Raw genomic sequence first — 16,698 nt, forward strand, 5'->3', positions numbered from 1 at the left:
GTAAAAAAAGTTTGTTGCAAAAGTTTGAATCACAATTATATTAGATATAAACGCTATTTACTAATGAAAAAAAACTCAAATAAAATTAAAAACTATGAAAGCCTAATCTCAATTATGCTAATTTTTTTATCAAAATATTTAGTATCAGAAAATAAAATTGTTTTAAGTTAATGACAATATTTTTTTTTGTATACAAAGTTATTAAAAGAAACCTTAAAAAAAATTGTAAAAGAAATAAAATAAATACTTTTACTTATCATCTCACAAGCTGAAGAATTTTTATACAACTTTTTATTGCAATAAAAAAAATTTACTTAAATTTCTGCCTAATAATAAAAAAAAATTTGATAATAAAAAAAAGTTAAATTGTAATTGTTCTTCGCTTTATATTACGATATTTTTATTTTATTATTTTTTTTTTTATTGTAATGATTCATTTTTTCACTTGTAAAACGCTAATACTTATAATATTAAACTAAAATAAATAATAAACTAGAACGATAAGATTATTTAAATTATGTTTGGAATAAATAACTTTGAATCATTTATCTTGACTATTATTTTTATAATATAACATTATGTTAAACCCTTTTTAAGTAAAGTAACAACTTACATCTAACAATTGTTTAATAAATGCGCACATTTAAAAGTTAATAAAAAGATTCTTAACAATTCTTTTGTTTATTTTTACTAAAACAATGATTATACTGAAACAATGGTTATAGTGATTATAATGATTATTCTATTGTTATAATGATTATTCTATTATTCTATTATAATAATTATAATGATTATTCAGTTATGGTAAAAAATATAAGATTTAATTTAACAAATTTAATAAAAATTTATAGTTTTATTCTGATAAAAAAATACATAGGGGAGAGTAGATCTTTTTTTCAGTGATTAGTTTAATTTGAGAATGGATTTATACCTACAAATTAAATTCTATAAATTACCAAAATTTAACAGGTTAAACTTGTGAGATTAGTTAAAGTAAAATTAGAAATTTGTTTCAAGGTACCCCACCCATAGGGTATCTTGATACACACTACGAGCATCATTAAAACAGTAAATAAAAAGTATAAAACATAGAGAAAAGGCAGATTTTTATTTGAAATATAAACTAATTAAGATTTATAACCTAAATAATGCATCCAATGGTCCAAATCACAATTCAGAAGACCAGATAATATATTGTTTTAAGTGTAATTCTTAAGCGTAAATAAATAATGGCTTTGTATCGAAATGGGATCTCCTTGTATTATATTTACATAAATATTTTTAAAATTAACGATAAATATTTAAAAAAATGATTTTTAGAACTGTTTATGACAAAATAGAGTACTATTCTACAGTATCAGGACCCCCCACAATTGTCGTATCAAGTTACCCCATACTTGCTTATAGTAAACAATCGCTTTATTTTCTATATCAACTTGTTGTTTTAATGAGTTTGTTTAATGAAGTGAAAAGCTTATGGATTTTAATTTACAAAATAATGTCACTTATCGATAGACACATTAAATAAGAAACTTTAAAACTTATGAGCTTTAAAAACTAATAAACTATTTGGTCATCAAAAAACACAAATTTCGAACCCATGCAGGCCTAAAGATGTCAAATGATACAATTCTTTTTTCAAAATATGGCTCTAGTAGTAACTGTTTCACTATATGAAAGTGGTTGTTAACTCCGCTATTTCTGAAGTTGAGTTTTCGCAAATTTAGATTTAAATCAGAAAAACAACTCGAGGATCATGTAAATATCAGGGAAATTGAACATAAAGTTGGCAGACACCCAGTATAAATAATAGATGTGTAACAGACCGACCTTAACCTGTATTATGGGTTGCTTACTGCTAGTATTATATAATACTGAATAATTGATATATATAGTATCACTCATACAGAAGTTTGATCAAAGGAGTGACACTAATTAATAAATGAAAAATAACTAATAACAACATGTAAAAATAATAGTTTGCAGGTATAATAAAAAAATGAAATATTTCCATTGATTTTGTTAAAGATAAGGTAAAGTAGCTAAAGGTGTTTACAAAAGCAAAAATGCTATTATCTTCAGCTGAAAATAGGTGTTGGATAAACAATTCCAAACATCAAATGCAATTAGATCTTGTTTTTTAAACTCATAAACAGCTTTTTTGAGGAACTCAAGGTTTTCTTTATCTAAACAGCTTTTTGAGGATCTTAAAGTACTCTCCAGCTCTTAATACAAGTGGGGATGGGAAATATATTTTTGGAAACAGCAACTACATTTGCAAAATATTTCGTATATAACTTGAGTCTGTTTCCGGAGTAGCAGCAGTTAAATCTGCAGGGTACTTGAAAAACTGCTGGGTACTTGTCATCTTTCTATTTTGGTGGTTTTTCAGAGTACCCAAAATATATATTCTGATAGTATTTCAAGGTTTTCGGAACATATAGATTGTGCTAAATGCCTTGCTAAGATCCAAAATAAACTGCCAGAAAACCAGGATGGAGCCAGATAACTAAAACATTTTTACATCATTTCTACATAAAACAATTGAATTAATTTTTCATATCTAGCTATGGAATATTTAAAAACAAAAGGTTTATTATATTAAAATCATTATGATTTTGTTAAACTTTAAACACTGCCTAACCGATTAGTCAGAAATGTTAAACAAGTATGGATAAATTAGAAAAAATTTCTCAGTAAAATTGTTATATTTGAAGTTATATTAAAAAAGCGTTTGAAAAAATGATAAATGCCAGATAAAGAAAAAAGATAAAACAATAAAGTATTAATGGTAATATTATAAAATATTAAACACTGTAATAACACTTCAAGATCCTATAAAGCTGCAAGAAGATCTAAATTATTGAATGGTTATTAGCTTGGTTAAGAAAAATTAATTATCCTAAATTTAAAATCATGAATTTAGGCACAAAAAAATTTAAGTACTACTTATGCATTGTATGATTTTGATGTAAAATTTTGACAGAAAGTGACATTCAAAACCGATTGTGAACAAGATGGTGGTGTTATGATTCAATGAAATCTAAAACAAGAGTCCCAAATTTAGAAATCATTTTGTATAAGGCATTCAATACTTGGTTTAATTTGAAACACTTTAACAACTAGTCAGAAAAAAATATCGTTAAAAAGAAGTGCATAAAGACACTATAGCTGTAAGTTCCTATTATCATAAACTTAAATATAAAACATCTAGGTTACTGTGTAAGTAACCAAGATGTTTTAATCCACTCATTTTCTTACAATCGCTCTAGTTTTTAATTATGTAAAAAAATCTGTTTATAATAAACTGGTTATAAACTGCTAATAATAAATTTTACCTGATACCATTCTGATAACCCTTGAAATTTGGGACACCAACACTCTTTATTATTCAATCTTCCCATATGTGGTCTGTAATTATCATTTATAGTTAATCTGCCACCTTCGCCACTATATATTGATGAAGCTGTAAGTTGGCTAGCTTTTATGTATCCATTTCTCATTCCAAGTGGTGTTCGATTTGTACAATCTTAACAACAATAAACATAAAAATTTGACTTAAACTAAATTTAGTATTTTTTTAGAATGGTTAAACGATAAATACAAACTCTCAAAAAATATGCAATATTATATTGTTTTTTATTAAGATCAAAGAAAATGCTACTAAAACATATTTGTTGTAGATTTTTAGGACCAAAAAGACATAATGGTTTGTTCACAGAGCTCTGCCAAGAAGCTTTTAACCACAAATTTCATGCCTCATTTTGTACCAATATTGTTTATTGGGCTAAAGGCAGCATCAAATATAAACATCTTGGTTCTGAGCTATAACTCTAACCACTGCGCCACAGCTGCTGAAATTCTTAAGCTTATAATATGAAAACAATTGATTTTTGAACATATTGTAATTTAGCATATAAGTTATGATGCAAATAAAAAAATTAAATAATACAATAAACATAATTGAATAATGCAAGTACAAAAATTATAATAAGAAAATAATAAAACAATAAGATTGTTTTATTATTTTATTATTATAATTTTGAGATAAGAAAATATATTAACACAAAATACAAAGTTTTCTCATCTGACTACCTGAACTTCAGATAAAACTCAAAGTTTTTTTGTCTCACTTTCTTGCAAAAAAGTTAGATCCCAAATCGTCTAACATTTTACTTACATTTTTTAGTAAAATGTTAGACGATAATAATAACAAAAACTTTCTAGTAATAGAACTTCACAAATATTTGAACTTTTCTTCTTGATAGTTATAAAAATGCTTTAAACAAAAAACTTTTGTAAACATTTTAATTGGAATTTATATTAATAAAAAGAAACTCTTAACATTCAAAATGATTAATCATTTTATGTGGAATTCTCAAATATTAAAAAAATCTTAGTAAAAAGAAAAATGATTTAAAGAGATATGTAAAAAATATAATTAAATGGCGCAGCAAAAAAATAAATCACATAAATCTAAAACAATCTTTTTTTTATGTGAAAAAGTGTTATCATTAACAAGCAAGGTCATTTTATTCAAAAATTAAAACAAACTTTATTTTTTAATTGATGTCAGCTGTTCTCGAGTTTGAAATTTTTATTGTGTTTATTATATTTATTTATTTTTAATATGTATTTTTATCATTAAAAATCATTATTTACTGTTGTTTATACAGTTTAGAAAGTTACAAAAATCTTTTCATAATAATAAATAAAAATAATATACTTTAAAATAAGTTGTTAACATTTTTACTAAGGGAATTAAAAATACTGTTGGTAAACTAAATATGTTGGTAAAGTACACCAAACTTGGAATGAAAAATATCATTTGTGCAAAAAAAGTTGTGTAAAACAGAAAAGAAGATTACTATATTATTATGAGTTTTTAGATTTTTTTTTTTTTTTAAATTAACAAATGCAAAAGTTTAATTTACGAACGCAGTATTTACAAATTAAAAAAATAACTTTTTAATAATTTACAAATACAAAAGTTATTAGATATTTAAATTTGCAGCCTTAATCTATTTGCCGCCCTTTAGCAGTAAATAAATATCACCTGGCCCACTAAATGCTGTTGTTGCTTATTTAAAATAACATATTGCAACACTTATAAAATAGCATATTACAAAGTTTATTTAACTAACATTCTATTCGACCAAAATTTGCAAGCCAAGCAATTTGCTTATCTAAAAGAGATCAAGCTATCAGTTTAAATAAGTTTCTTTACTTATCGCTCACAATGTTTAAAAGCACAATACAAATGTGCCTAAGCACTAACGCTACTTGCATTTACAATTTGCAGAAAAGCGATTTTTATTATTATTATGCTGTCAAAAACAGGATAAAAAATTGTATTAAATCACATTCAACTTTTAAATAAAAATCAACTCACAATCTAAAACTCACAATTCTAATCTTAATATCGAAGTTTACCACATTACTGAAATTAATCAAATTGTAAAATTTATTTCAAATTTTTAGATAAAAATTTATTTCATGATAAAAAATTACTTTATAAAACTAGATAAACAAATATATGAAAAGCTATGTAAAAAAGTTACAAAAATTTTTAATTGAATTAAAAACTTTTAGTTTTAAAACATATTCGTTAAAATATATCATAACTATCGACAGGCTTCAATTAAAAAGTCATTTCCACATTTTAATAGTTCTAGATGGTCATGGAAATGTTATAAGGCATATTTTTTATTTTACATTCGTAATAGAAAAATGAAAATAAATATAAAAGAAAACAATTTATTTACCAGCGCTCAAAATGCGTTCAATCAACAATCAATGAATGTCTACTTTTGGAAAAAATGGTATTTTGATCTCCCAAAATCAATTCTGGACAAATCAAATTGGCAAGAATTGCAAGTCAAACTTTATATTAAAAATTCAAAAACATTCCAAAACAAACGTCACAAAAACATTAAAAAGACAAAAGTAAAACATCGCTTAAAAAAGAGAAACAAAGGTATTACAAAAGAGAAACAATGATAACAACAATGGTATTAAAAAATTTACATAAATAAAAAGTTTATTACTCATTTATGAACTATTTTGAATGAATTGAATTTTTTTTAATGAATTGAATTTGCATTACTATTTAGAAACAATAACATTTCTGTGAAAATTGTTGAACATATAATAAATAATGCGAAATTATGATTGGCAGAAAAAATGTTGACTTGAAAACATCATATTGCTTTATACAAAATAAAATTGTTTTTGCCTAAAATTTTTAGAAAATAAGTTTTAGAAATAAAATTACATAAAAAGTAGAAGAATAATCATAAAATGGATGAAGGAAACAGGTGACAGAAAATTATTTCATTTTAAAGGAAATCAAGATTTGAAACACCCACTCAGAATAAAGTTTACAAAAGAAAGTTACAATTATAAACAGCTAATTAGCGGAAAGATTTTATGCTTGCAAAATATAATGCTAACCATTGGGTTGAAATACAGAGTGTTGATGGAATAGTTACTGTGCTTAAATCCAGAGTATGCCAAGAATATGCTCCTCAAATTAAGATTTTAAAAGAGTACACACCAGAAAGAAGTGTTGGAAAAGGTGCATCCTTTTCCAACACTCCATTCTGGCGTGTTACACCTTGAACTGTCTAACTTTTTACTAATATTTTATGGTTTCCATAATAACAAAAACTTTCTAATTCTAAAAACTTTCTAATTTCTAGATAATACTTTCTTTCTAGTGACAGAACCTTCTACAAATACTTGAATTTTCCTTCTTGACAGTTATAAAAATGCTTTTGATAGAAAAATTTTGTTAACATTTAAATGGGAATTTACATCAATTAGCTTCTTTTAAAAAGGAACTCTTAACATTCAAAATGATTAATTTGAATGAACTCAGGGTGTTAACCAGCCTAATGGCACAGCATTTAATGCGGAATTCAAAATTAGTTTAAAATTCTCAAAGAATACAAAAATCTCAGTAAAAAAAAAGGTTTAAAGAGTTACGCTAGACGCATAGGAAATGTAATTAAAATCCACAATAAAAAAATGAATTATGTTGCTCATGAACAATTGTACTTTTAATGTAAAAAAAGCGTTGTCATTAACAAGACCTTGCTTGTTAATGACAATTGTTAATATAGTTTGTTTTAACTTTTGAATTAATTTATTTATTCAAAAGTTCAAACAAGCTTTATTTTTTAATTGATGTCAGCTGTTCGTCAGTTTAGATTTTTCATTGTGTTTATAATATATATATTTTTTTAATATACATTTTTATCATTAAAAATCTTTATTTACATTTTTACTGCTGTTTATGCTGTATGCAGTACAGAAAGTTACTTTCTGAACTGCATACAGCATAAAATTTTTTATTTATTATTATGCATAGAAAAAACTTTTGTAATAAATAAAAAAATATATATTTTAAAATGAGTTAATAAAGTTTTTTATTAAGGGAGTTAAATATGTATAAATAATATATATAAATAATAAATTTAAATTTACACCCTAATTTATATGCCGCCCATGGGCAGTAAACAAATTTAAAATAATTCTAAAATAGCATATTGCAACAAAAGCTTATTTAACTAACATTCTATTCAACAAAAGCAACAATTGGCAACAGCAATTTTCATGCGGTGAAAAGTGGAAAAAAATTGCATTAAATCATACTCAACTTTTCAATAAAAATCAATTCACAATCTAAAACTCACAATTCAAATCTGAATATTGAAGTTTAGCGTTTTACTGAAAATAATCAGGTTGCGGTAATTCCAGATGTAATTTTACTACACTATAAATTTATTTCAAATTTTTACATAAAAATTAATTCCGTGATAAAAAATTATTTATAAAATTAGATGAACAAATATATCTAAATCCATGTAAAAAAGTTAAAAAAAACTTAAAATTATTTCAAAACTTGAAATTATATAAGCATTTAAAAACTTAAATATTCAAAAATATTTCTTAAAATATAACCTAATTGTGGACAGTCATCAACTAAAAAGTCATTTCCACTATTTAAATAGTTCTAGATGATCATGAAAATTGTTAAAAAAGTTTTTTCATGAAAAATTAATACTATTAAGCCAGGCCTTGTTTTAAAGCAATAAGCTGCTGGCAATTTACGTACGCATTACATACGCCTAGAGCAATTTCCATTAAGCAACTGTTCATCATTTTTAACTTTAAAATTATTCTATAGGCAGTAAGATAAAAGATGTAATGAACTTTATAAAAAACCACATTAACTTTTGAATGATGATTATGTAAAAAAGTTTGAATAACAATTATGTTAGATGTAAGCGCTATTTACTAATGAAAAAAAACTCAAATAAAATTAAAAACTATGAAAACTTAATCTCTTTTAAGCTAATTATTTCATCGAACAAAAAACAAAATTGTTTATAGTTAACAACAATTTTTTTTTTTTGCGAAGTTATTAATTGAAACGTAAAAAAAAAAAAACATAAAAGAAACATATATAATAAAACATCATCTTGAAATCATTATCATCTTGAGAGCACAAGAATATTTATGCAACTTTTGATTGCATTAAAACAATTTACTTAAATTTCTATATAGTAATAAATAATTTATAATTAATTAATTTTTTTTATGGTAATGATTGATTTTTTTTACTTTAAAAACCCTAAACAAAGATTATTATAATGTAATTTAATTCTGATAAAAAATATATGATTTAACTCAAAACTAATTTAATAAAAATAAAAATTTTATTTTGAAAAAAAAATATATAATTTAATTTCGATTTAAAAAATAAATATATATTAATTCTGATTAAAAAAATATTTAAATTTATTAAAATTAAAGTTAATTAAAGTTTAACTTTTAAAATGTTACTAAATTTTATTCAACATTTAAATTTTATTTATTTTTTAAAAAATTAGCTCATTTTTATTGCTTTTGTATTTTTCGTTTTTTTTTCCTAAAAAAAATTTTTTTACTCAAAATAATACTATTAATAATATTATAGCAATAATTTAAAAAAATCAATGTCTTTAAAAAATAAAAAGAATAAAGAGAATTTTATGACGTAAAATTCACATTAGGCTAATGCATTAAGCATTTTTTATTTGAAACAAAGACTGCTTAGCATATTTTTTATTTTACATTTGAAATATAAAAATGAAAACAAGTATAAAAGAAAACAATATATTTACAGCCAAACAAGTTTATTGTAAATAATAGTTTTAACTTTTTTAAACTATTTAAAAGCAACACTCAGAATTAAAATAGGCCAAAGTATTTAACTTATTCATTAAAAATCTAATTGCCAACAATTGTTTTTTTTCTTGTTTTCTCTCTATATCACACAAAGGAGAGACACATAACATAAACATAAATGTGAAAAAGCTTAAGAAGATTGCTAAGAATGAAATAAGTTAAAAAATTATCTTTTTTTAATTTTACACATATAAAATATAAAAATACCTTTTTATTTCTGCTGAGGATTATAACCCACCGAAAAAAAACCTAAAAAATTTCTTATTTTTTAATTTATATGGAGTCTTAAATTACTCATATAAAGTTGAATAAAGGGATACAGTAAAAGGATGTTACTTTGCTAAATGACCAGTCAAGCAAGAATGAGTTTTGGTTGATGGAACTAGAGATCATAGCACTTTTAAGCAGCGAACATAATATTATTAGTAGAAAAAAGAAAGAAATGCAACCATATGATAACTTTTTGGTAGCATTCATTTTTATCTCCTTAATTTAATGCTAGAGAGAACAATGTGATATTGTCAATTTCTAGAAGATTTTAATGTGTGGACGTATAAGAGATTTAAAGTAAGCCAAAGATTTATTCCTTTCTTCTAATGAAGTTTTAATGAAAATCATGTATAACAGGTTCTCCAAGTTCCAATGTTGAAAGTTGGCTGGTTTTCAAGAGCTTCTGTGCAATGTATCATTTTGTCTTTGATGATATTTGAGAAAAGAAAAGAACTAGTGGGACCATTTTTCCTGTGAGATACCATGTCTTTTTATGACATTCAATGTTCTTTCTTTCACACTTTTTTATCAATTGATTCAAAGTTTTTTTGAGATTATTGATTAAAGCAATTTTTAAGTTTAAGCAGGAAAGTTTTTCACATAAATCAAAATATAAATTGTATTAAATATTCAAGTTTAGTAGAATTGTCTGGGAAGTAACTAGTGTTTGATGAATGTCTAGGTATGTTTAAGCACATGGTTTGAAGAAAACACATTCCTTTCGTGGTTTCTCTTCAAATGAAATCATTTCTCAAAGTTCAAAATAGCAACTTTTTTGTTTTTCTCCTTTATCTGATAGTCGCTCAAAAACAAACTACAGACATTTTCCTTGTGTATTAAAAGCATTTTTACTAATTGAAAAGGAATACCTGTTCAAAAATCATTTGGAGCAAACTTGGAGAAAATTAGGAGAAATTAACAATGGAAATTTGATTGCATAGATTAATTTATGACTATTATAAACTATTCTCTGACTTTCTTTTGCTCAACAAACTATGCAAACAGAGCCAATCAATAACCCCTAAAAACAAAACAGGACCATCAATACCTTCTAACAGTGCTTTAATAAAGCACCGTTAGAAGATATTAAGTGTTAACCAAGTTTGATAGTAAGTGTTAACCAAGTTTGATTAAAATTTCTCAGTAAATATTATAAATTAACATAAATGAGAGACATTAGAAAATGATTTTTTTTTAATAAATCTATTTTTACATAATTTTATACAGTTAAATTGTCTATGAGAACAAAGTTATAAACCAATTATGTCAATTGGCGGATGAGAGTTATAGTCTGGTTGCTGTCACATTTATGATCAAGTATGGTTTTGATAGTTCAACTAATACCATCAAAACAATCTTCATTATAAGAAGTAATTTAACTTTGTTTGCCACAAAAATGGTTCCTCTTATAACTGTTGCTTAAAAAAACGATGGAGCAGTGATACTCAATTGAAATCCGGTAATAATCAGGGTTTTAAATAAACCAGGTGTTATAGCAAAAAAAAAAAAGCTGATAAGAGACTTGACAAACAAACAATCCATAATAGGTTTTTAGAAGCACTTGGTATAAGAATTGGCAAGCCTTAAAGGGACCCCAAATCTCCGAGACATGTTGTGTTTATAATAAAGAGATTGATAAAAAAAAAAACGATTGCGTTGAATTTTTTTGATTAAAACAAAATAAATGCATACCAAGAAAAACTAACTTTTTTATTTTAGTCTAAACTTGCCTTCTTTGTTTTGTTAAAGGCCAAAAAGTCTGCATAATATAGGCCACAATTAATAGACTTGATAATTTATTTTAGGGCATTTCAACCCATGGAATTAGGGTCCGCATTCAGCAATTTCAACCCAACTGCCAACCTAAAAGTGTTTGAGGTCAGCAAAAAATTGCCAACCTCATTTCTATGTTTAATGGTAAGACCTTTGCATCAATTTTTTTTTTGCCGACCTGCTGCCAACCTCTAAAAGATTGAGCTTGGCAAATTATTGCTGACCTCATTTTTCCTAATTCCGAGGGTTGGCGCTTTATTTTTAAGAGTTTCAGTACATGACGTCATTGATTTTTTTGTTTGCGTGAAAGATGGATTATATAAACAAACAAAAAAATCAATGACACCATGTACTGAAACTCTTAGGAATAATTCGCACTTGAATAAATTATCAAGTCTGTAGATTGCAGCGATTATTATGCTGAATATTTGGCCTACAACAAAACAGAGAAGGTAAGCTTCAACTAAAATAAAAAAGTTAATTTTTTTGGGTATGCATTTATACTTTTGTTTTAGTCAAAAAAGTTTAGCCCAAACATTTTTTTGTTATCATTCTCTTTAATATGAACACAACATGTCTTGGAGGTTTAGGATCCCTTCAAACTGGCAGTGCATGTCAATTTTTTTAAATGCAGCCATTTTTTTAGAAAACTTAAATTCCTGCCTCAGTGACCAATGGAATCGTTGTACTTTGCATTACATTAAAATGTGTACACAATATTTACCCAAATATATTTAAAAAAGCAGCAAACAATCATCTGGATTTATATTTTGGTAACAATTTAGAATTGAATGGTATCCCCTTAACAAACTATTTATAAATTCACGGAGCACTTATATGATATCATTAAGTTATAACCATTATCTACTAGAATGGTGCTTGTTCTTAAATTCTACAGAATACAATAATAATGACATTAGTCAAAACAGGCTTCACCATTCTCAAAAATTTTCCTATCTGGCAAATTTTGCAACAATTTCTATTGACTGACCAATTAATATAAAAAAACTTTTAGACCAGTTAAAATTAAAGCATTTTTAAAAGATCATGAAGGTCAATTTTACTTTAATTAAGAAAAAATTAGTTTTACTTATTTTCAATACAGATTTTATAACAAAAAATGATACTTCAGTTTAAACGAATTTATTTTATTGCTTTGTTTTGTTTTTGCTCAAATACAATAAAAAATTAGATTTTTGCATTATATAGTTAAAGGAGTAAAATGGCAATAATCAAGTAGACATAAAGAAAAAGTCTCTGTGAGAGGGTCACCATTCATTAATACAAAAATGTCGACAGTATTGCAATAGTTGTTCGCGGTAAATAACTGAGATTTGTTGGAGTTAAAATTCCAAGACCAGCTGTCTGTTCTAAGCAATCACAAAAAAAAAGTCATTTTGTCAAGACAAGAATATATAGAGTCATCAGCAAAAAGGGCTACTTTATATTTAAGGTTGCCAAGTAGATCATTAATGTAAATAAGAAACAAAAAAAGACAAAGGATAGAATCTTGAGGTACCATGAATATTTCTAAAAGATATATTAAAACAGCTAGGTGTTAGGGGATGGTTTTTTATGTTTAAAACTTTGGGTTACACTTTGGATTACTTTTGGCATGATTTAAGTTTAAAGAGAACTTGACTCATTCATAGATAAAGCACAGCCTCCTAAGCAATGAGCTATGTAGATGTTAATTATTTCGAAAATATTCAACAAAAAAAAAAAATTTTTTTTAAATTTTTTTTTCTTTTGATTGGAAATTGTTTCTGCAATTTCCAATCAAAACCATTACTTCCATATCTATCAGTAAAACAACTCTCGAGAAAATAGACGCCTGTTTATTACTGCTAGAAAACATTGTAAAAAAGTTTTATCTAACGCCAAAGCCCGCTATTCTCAGGTCATGAAATCTTGTATTTCATCACAAAAATTAGGCTCTCATAACTTCTGAAGAATCTTTAATAGTATCAATAGTAAGAACAAATCTGTAATTCCACCTCTCTTGTATGGTTCAGACTTTGTCACCTCACCTAAAGACAAAGCTGAATTCATCTCTTGATTCCATTAGATGTGTTCTACCTGATTTAGCCGTCAAACAGGTTAATCCATTACTTGACATTTGTATCACTCCAGCTTCTGCATATAAAATTGTTTCCTACTTAGACTCTTCTACAGCATGTGGCCCGGACAACATACTTGTTATAGTCTTGCAGAAGTGTTCTCTAAAGATGTCATCTATACTTTCAAAACTATTCAACAAGTGCTTATCAGAGTCTTGTTTTCCAGCCTGCTGGAAAGCGGCATCTGTTATCCTTAATTTCAAAAAATCTGGAGAGCAACCTGATTCGTCTAACTACCGTCACATTAGTTTTCTTCCTATCATAAGCAAGGTTTTTGAATATGGATTTCTATCATTCTACAGCTGATTTGCTAACAGTAATAACCGATAGGTTTTATTAGATAAAGATGGTGAGGTTAAGGCCATCGCTCTTGACATTTCTAAAGCTTTTGATACAGTTTGGCATGCTGGTCTTCTTCATAAACTTTCTTTTTACAGTGTATCTGGTAACATCTTTATGATTATTGAATCCTTCCTTTCCAATCGTAGTATAAAAGTTGTCCTCAATGGACAGCACTCTTCTTCTAATTCTGTAACTTTAGGGGTTCCTCAAGGTTCAACTTTTGGCCCTATACCCTTTTTAATTTACATTAACAATCTTCCAGATATTCTCACGCCTAAGGTAGCATTTGAGCTTAAAAAGGATCTCACTTCTACTAAATCATGGGGCTCACAGTGGCTTGTGAACTTAAATTCAGGTAAAACTCAATTTTATTGCGATAATTTAGATTTCCCTATATTTATGAACGGTAATGCACTCGATGAGTCATCTACCCTTCACCTTCTAGGATTAACTCTTACTTCCGATCTTTCTTAGAAACCATATATCAAATCCATTGCAAAATTAGCATCTGATAAGATTGGATCTCTTTATCGAGCTTGACACTTTTTTACTCCAGATTCTATTCTCTATTTCTATAAATCTCAAATCTGGCCTTGTATGGAATACTGTTGCCATATCTGGGGCCAATTTTCTAATGATGCCCTTTCTCTTTTAGACAAGGTGCAAAAACGCATTGTAAACATAGTTGGACCTGATCTTGCAGCCAACCTCCAACCATTATTACATTGTAATGTTGCTTCTCTTTCTCTTTTCTACAAATACTATAATTGGCACTGCTCTAAAGAGCTAGCATCTCTTGTGCCATCTACTAAAATTCATTCTTGTGTTAATCGTCATTCTATTAAGTCTCATACTTTTTCTGTGACTGTTCCTAAGTGCTTTGAAAACTCTTATTTGTCTAGCTTTTTTCCTTGAACATCAGTTCTTTGAAATTTGCTTCCTTCATCTTGCTTTCCTGATTCATATAATTTGCAATTTTTTAAGTCATCTGTCAATTGTTATCTTGCTCTACATTATTCATCTTTTTTTTTCCAGTAACTTCCAACTCTAATTAGTGGTTGCTTGTAGCCTTGTTGGAAGCAAAGATGTTTGTAAAATATATATACTACTTGCGTAGTCATATAAAAACTTGAAATTGCACACCTGACATGGCACTATTAATAAATTGATATTTTACAACTGTAACATTTAAAACTATAATTTTTAATATTTACATGACTTTTCCAATTAATAATAAAAAAGAAACTTGCTAACATAATTCTAATCAAGTATTAAATTTGGTTTATAGACGCTTTAAAAGAAAAAAAACAATTAGATTTAAGAAAATCTTGCATAATTTGATATGAAAATCAATAATTTTAACTACTAAATAACATATCCTGCTTTATATAAAAACTGACCAAGTGTGATACTGATAAGTATTTATTTATTATATTTATTTATTAAATCATTTAGTTCATAAAAAGTTCAGATATAGAACCATATTATTTAGTAAAATTGTATTAGAGTTATAAAAAATTAACAATTTGGAATATATAAATAAAAACTAACAATATTTACTAGTGCAAAATATCATGCAAAGGAATCAAATATGGAATCTAAAAAGGTTTAAACTATTTCTACATTAAAAACTTTATTTTTTGAATGTAGAATTAGTACAGGACAATTAGGAAAAGTTGGCTTAATATGGTTCATACCAAGTAAATTATCTTATTAAGATGTTTTCTATTGGCCTAATGACATCAAAGGCATGCAAAGACCAACAAGATGTTATAGAAATTTAAAGCAATGTAGAAAAAATCAAATCTTTATATTAAATAATCAATTTTGAAAAAAATATGTAAAAGATCTAGTAAAAATATTTGAAAATGTATCCTATATGGCAGAAAGCTTGTTGTGATCCATTCAATGGACATACAAAGATAATCACTAGTAAGTAGCTGTAAAGTTTAAATATACTATTATCATATGTAATTTCTTTTTTTACTTAAACATAACAAAATATAGTTTTGGACATAGGTGTGGACCAGCTTTATGAAACTCAATTATTTTCAGAAAATTATTTTGTATTTGATGTAAAAAAGTCACAAGTCATAATTAGAAGTAGTTTAAATAAAGCTCCTGGGAAAAAAACTCTGCAAACTTACAATTGCTTGAAGTAACATCATCATTCAAAGTAAAAAGATAGGAGATCAACATCGTTTTCTAAAACTTAGGTGTATTTCTTCTAAAAACTCATTCGAAACCATTAAAACATATACTCTCCAAAAGAGAAAATGTGTTATGAAAAAAATAGAACAAAAAAGAAGGTTGAAAACTTTGATGAAATTAGAAGCAAGACAAGAGAAAATTCTCTATTTTGACAATAGAACTATTGTTCTCACAATGGCACCAACAAGTTGGTCAATAATAGAAGGAAAGAATAACTTTGAAGTTATACAATACCAGGCAAAGATGGTTAGATGAACTTTAAACAAAAAGGATTGTTAGCTATTTCTTTATTTTGTAAAGATAAAATTTTACTTAAAGATGTAGAAGATTCTATTAAAATGTTTTATGACAAGTAACTATTGCCTCTTGAACTGCCTGGAAAAAAAGATGGTGTAAGCATTAGAAAGAACATCAATAAATAAAAAAAATTCCTTTTGTGTAAATTTTGTAATTTACACAAAAGGAAAAACTATATGTAATAATACATATAGTTTTTTGTGTAAAAAAAACTATATGTATTATTAAAAAAAACAATCCTGAAATACAAATAAGCTACTTTGCTTCATTTAGATCAAGTTAGTGCATTTTGCCAGGTGCAGGTGTTACTCATTCTATTTGTTAATTATTGATGAAGCATATAAGGATCTACTTTTAAAAACCGTTTGCTCAGTAAAAAATAAAGAATACATGCTTGCACAGTGTTATGATTGTCCTTTTTTATCTCCCACGGTAAGTAATTTTGAGATAG

The 16,698-nt window shown here is 26.1% G+C and overlaps 1 protein-coding gene across 2 annotated transcripts in view; it reads right to left on the reverse strand.

The window, feature by feature from the left end:
* LOC136088960 (uncharacterized) overlaps window positions 1-16,698 on the reverse strand; it is a 159,409-nt gene that overhangs the window by 128,250 nt on the left and 14,461 nt on the right. Inside the window, exons 1-2 of one of the 2 annotated variants that reach the window (XM_065814246.1) lie at window positions 7,698-7,781; window positions 3,339-3,529 (exon numbers count right to left, since the gene is read on the reverse strand). In XM_065814246.1, the coding sequence (XP_065670318.1) occupies window positions 3,339-3,503 (165 nt within the window). In that variant the 5' untranslated portion in view covers window positions 3,504-3,529; window positions 7,698-7,781. Of the gene's footprint in view, window positions 1-3,338; window positions 3,530-7,697; window positions 7,782-16,698 lie in introns of those variants that run through there. The other variant, XM_065814245.1, reaches the window with a different exon arrangement.

The sequence above is a fragment of the Hydra vulgaris genome, chromosome 12 (assembly GCF_038396675.1).
Source record: "Hydra vulgaris chromosome 12, alternate assembly HydraT2T_AEP".
Taxonomy (NCBI): domain Eukaryota; kingdom Metazoa; phylum Cnidaria; class Hydrozoa; order Anthoathecata; family Hydridae; genus Hydra; species Hydra vulgaris.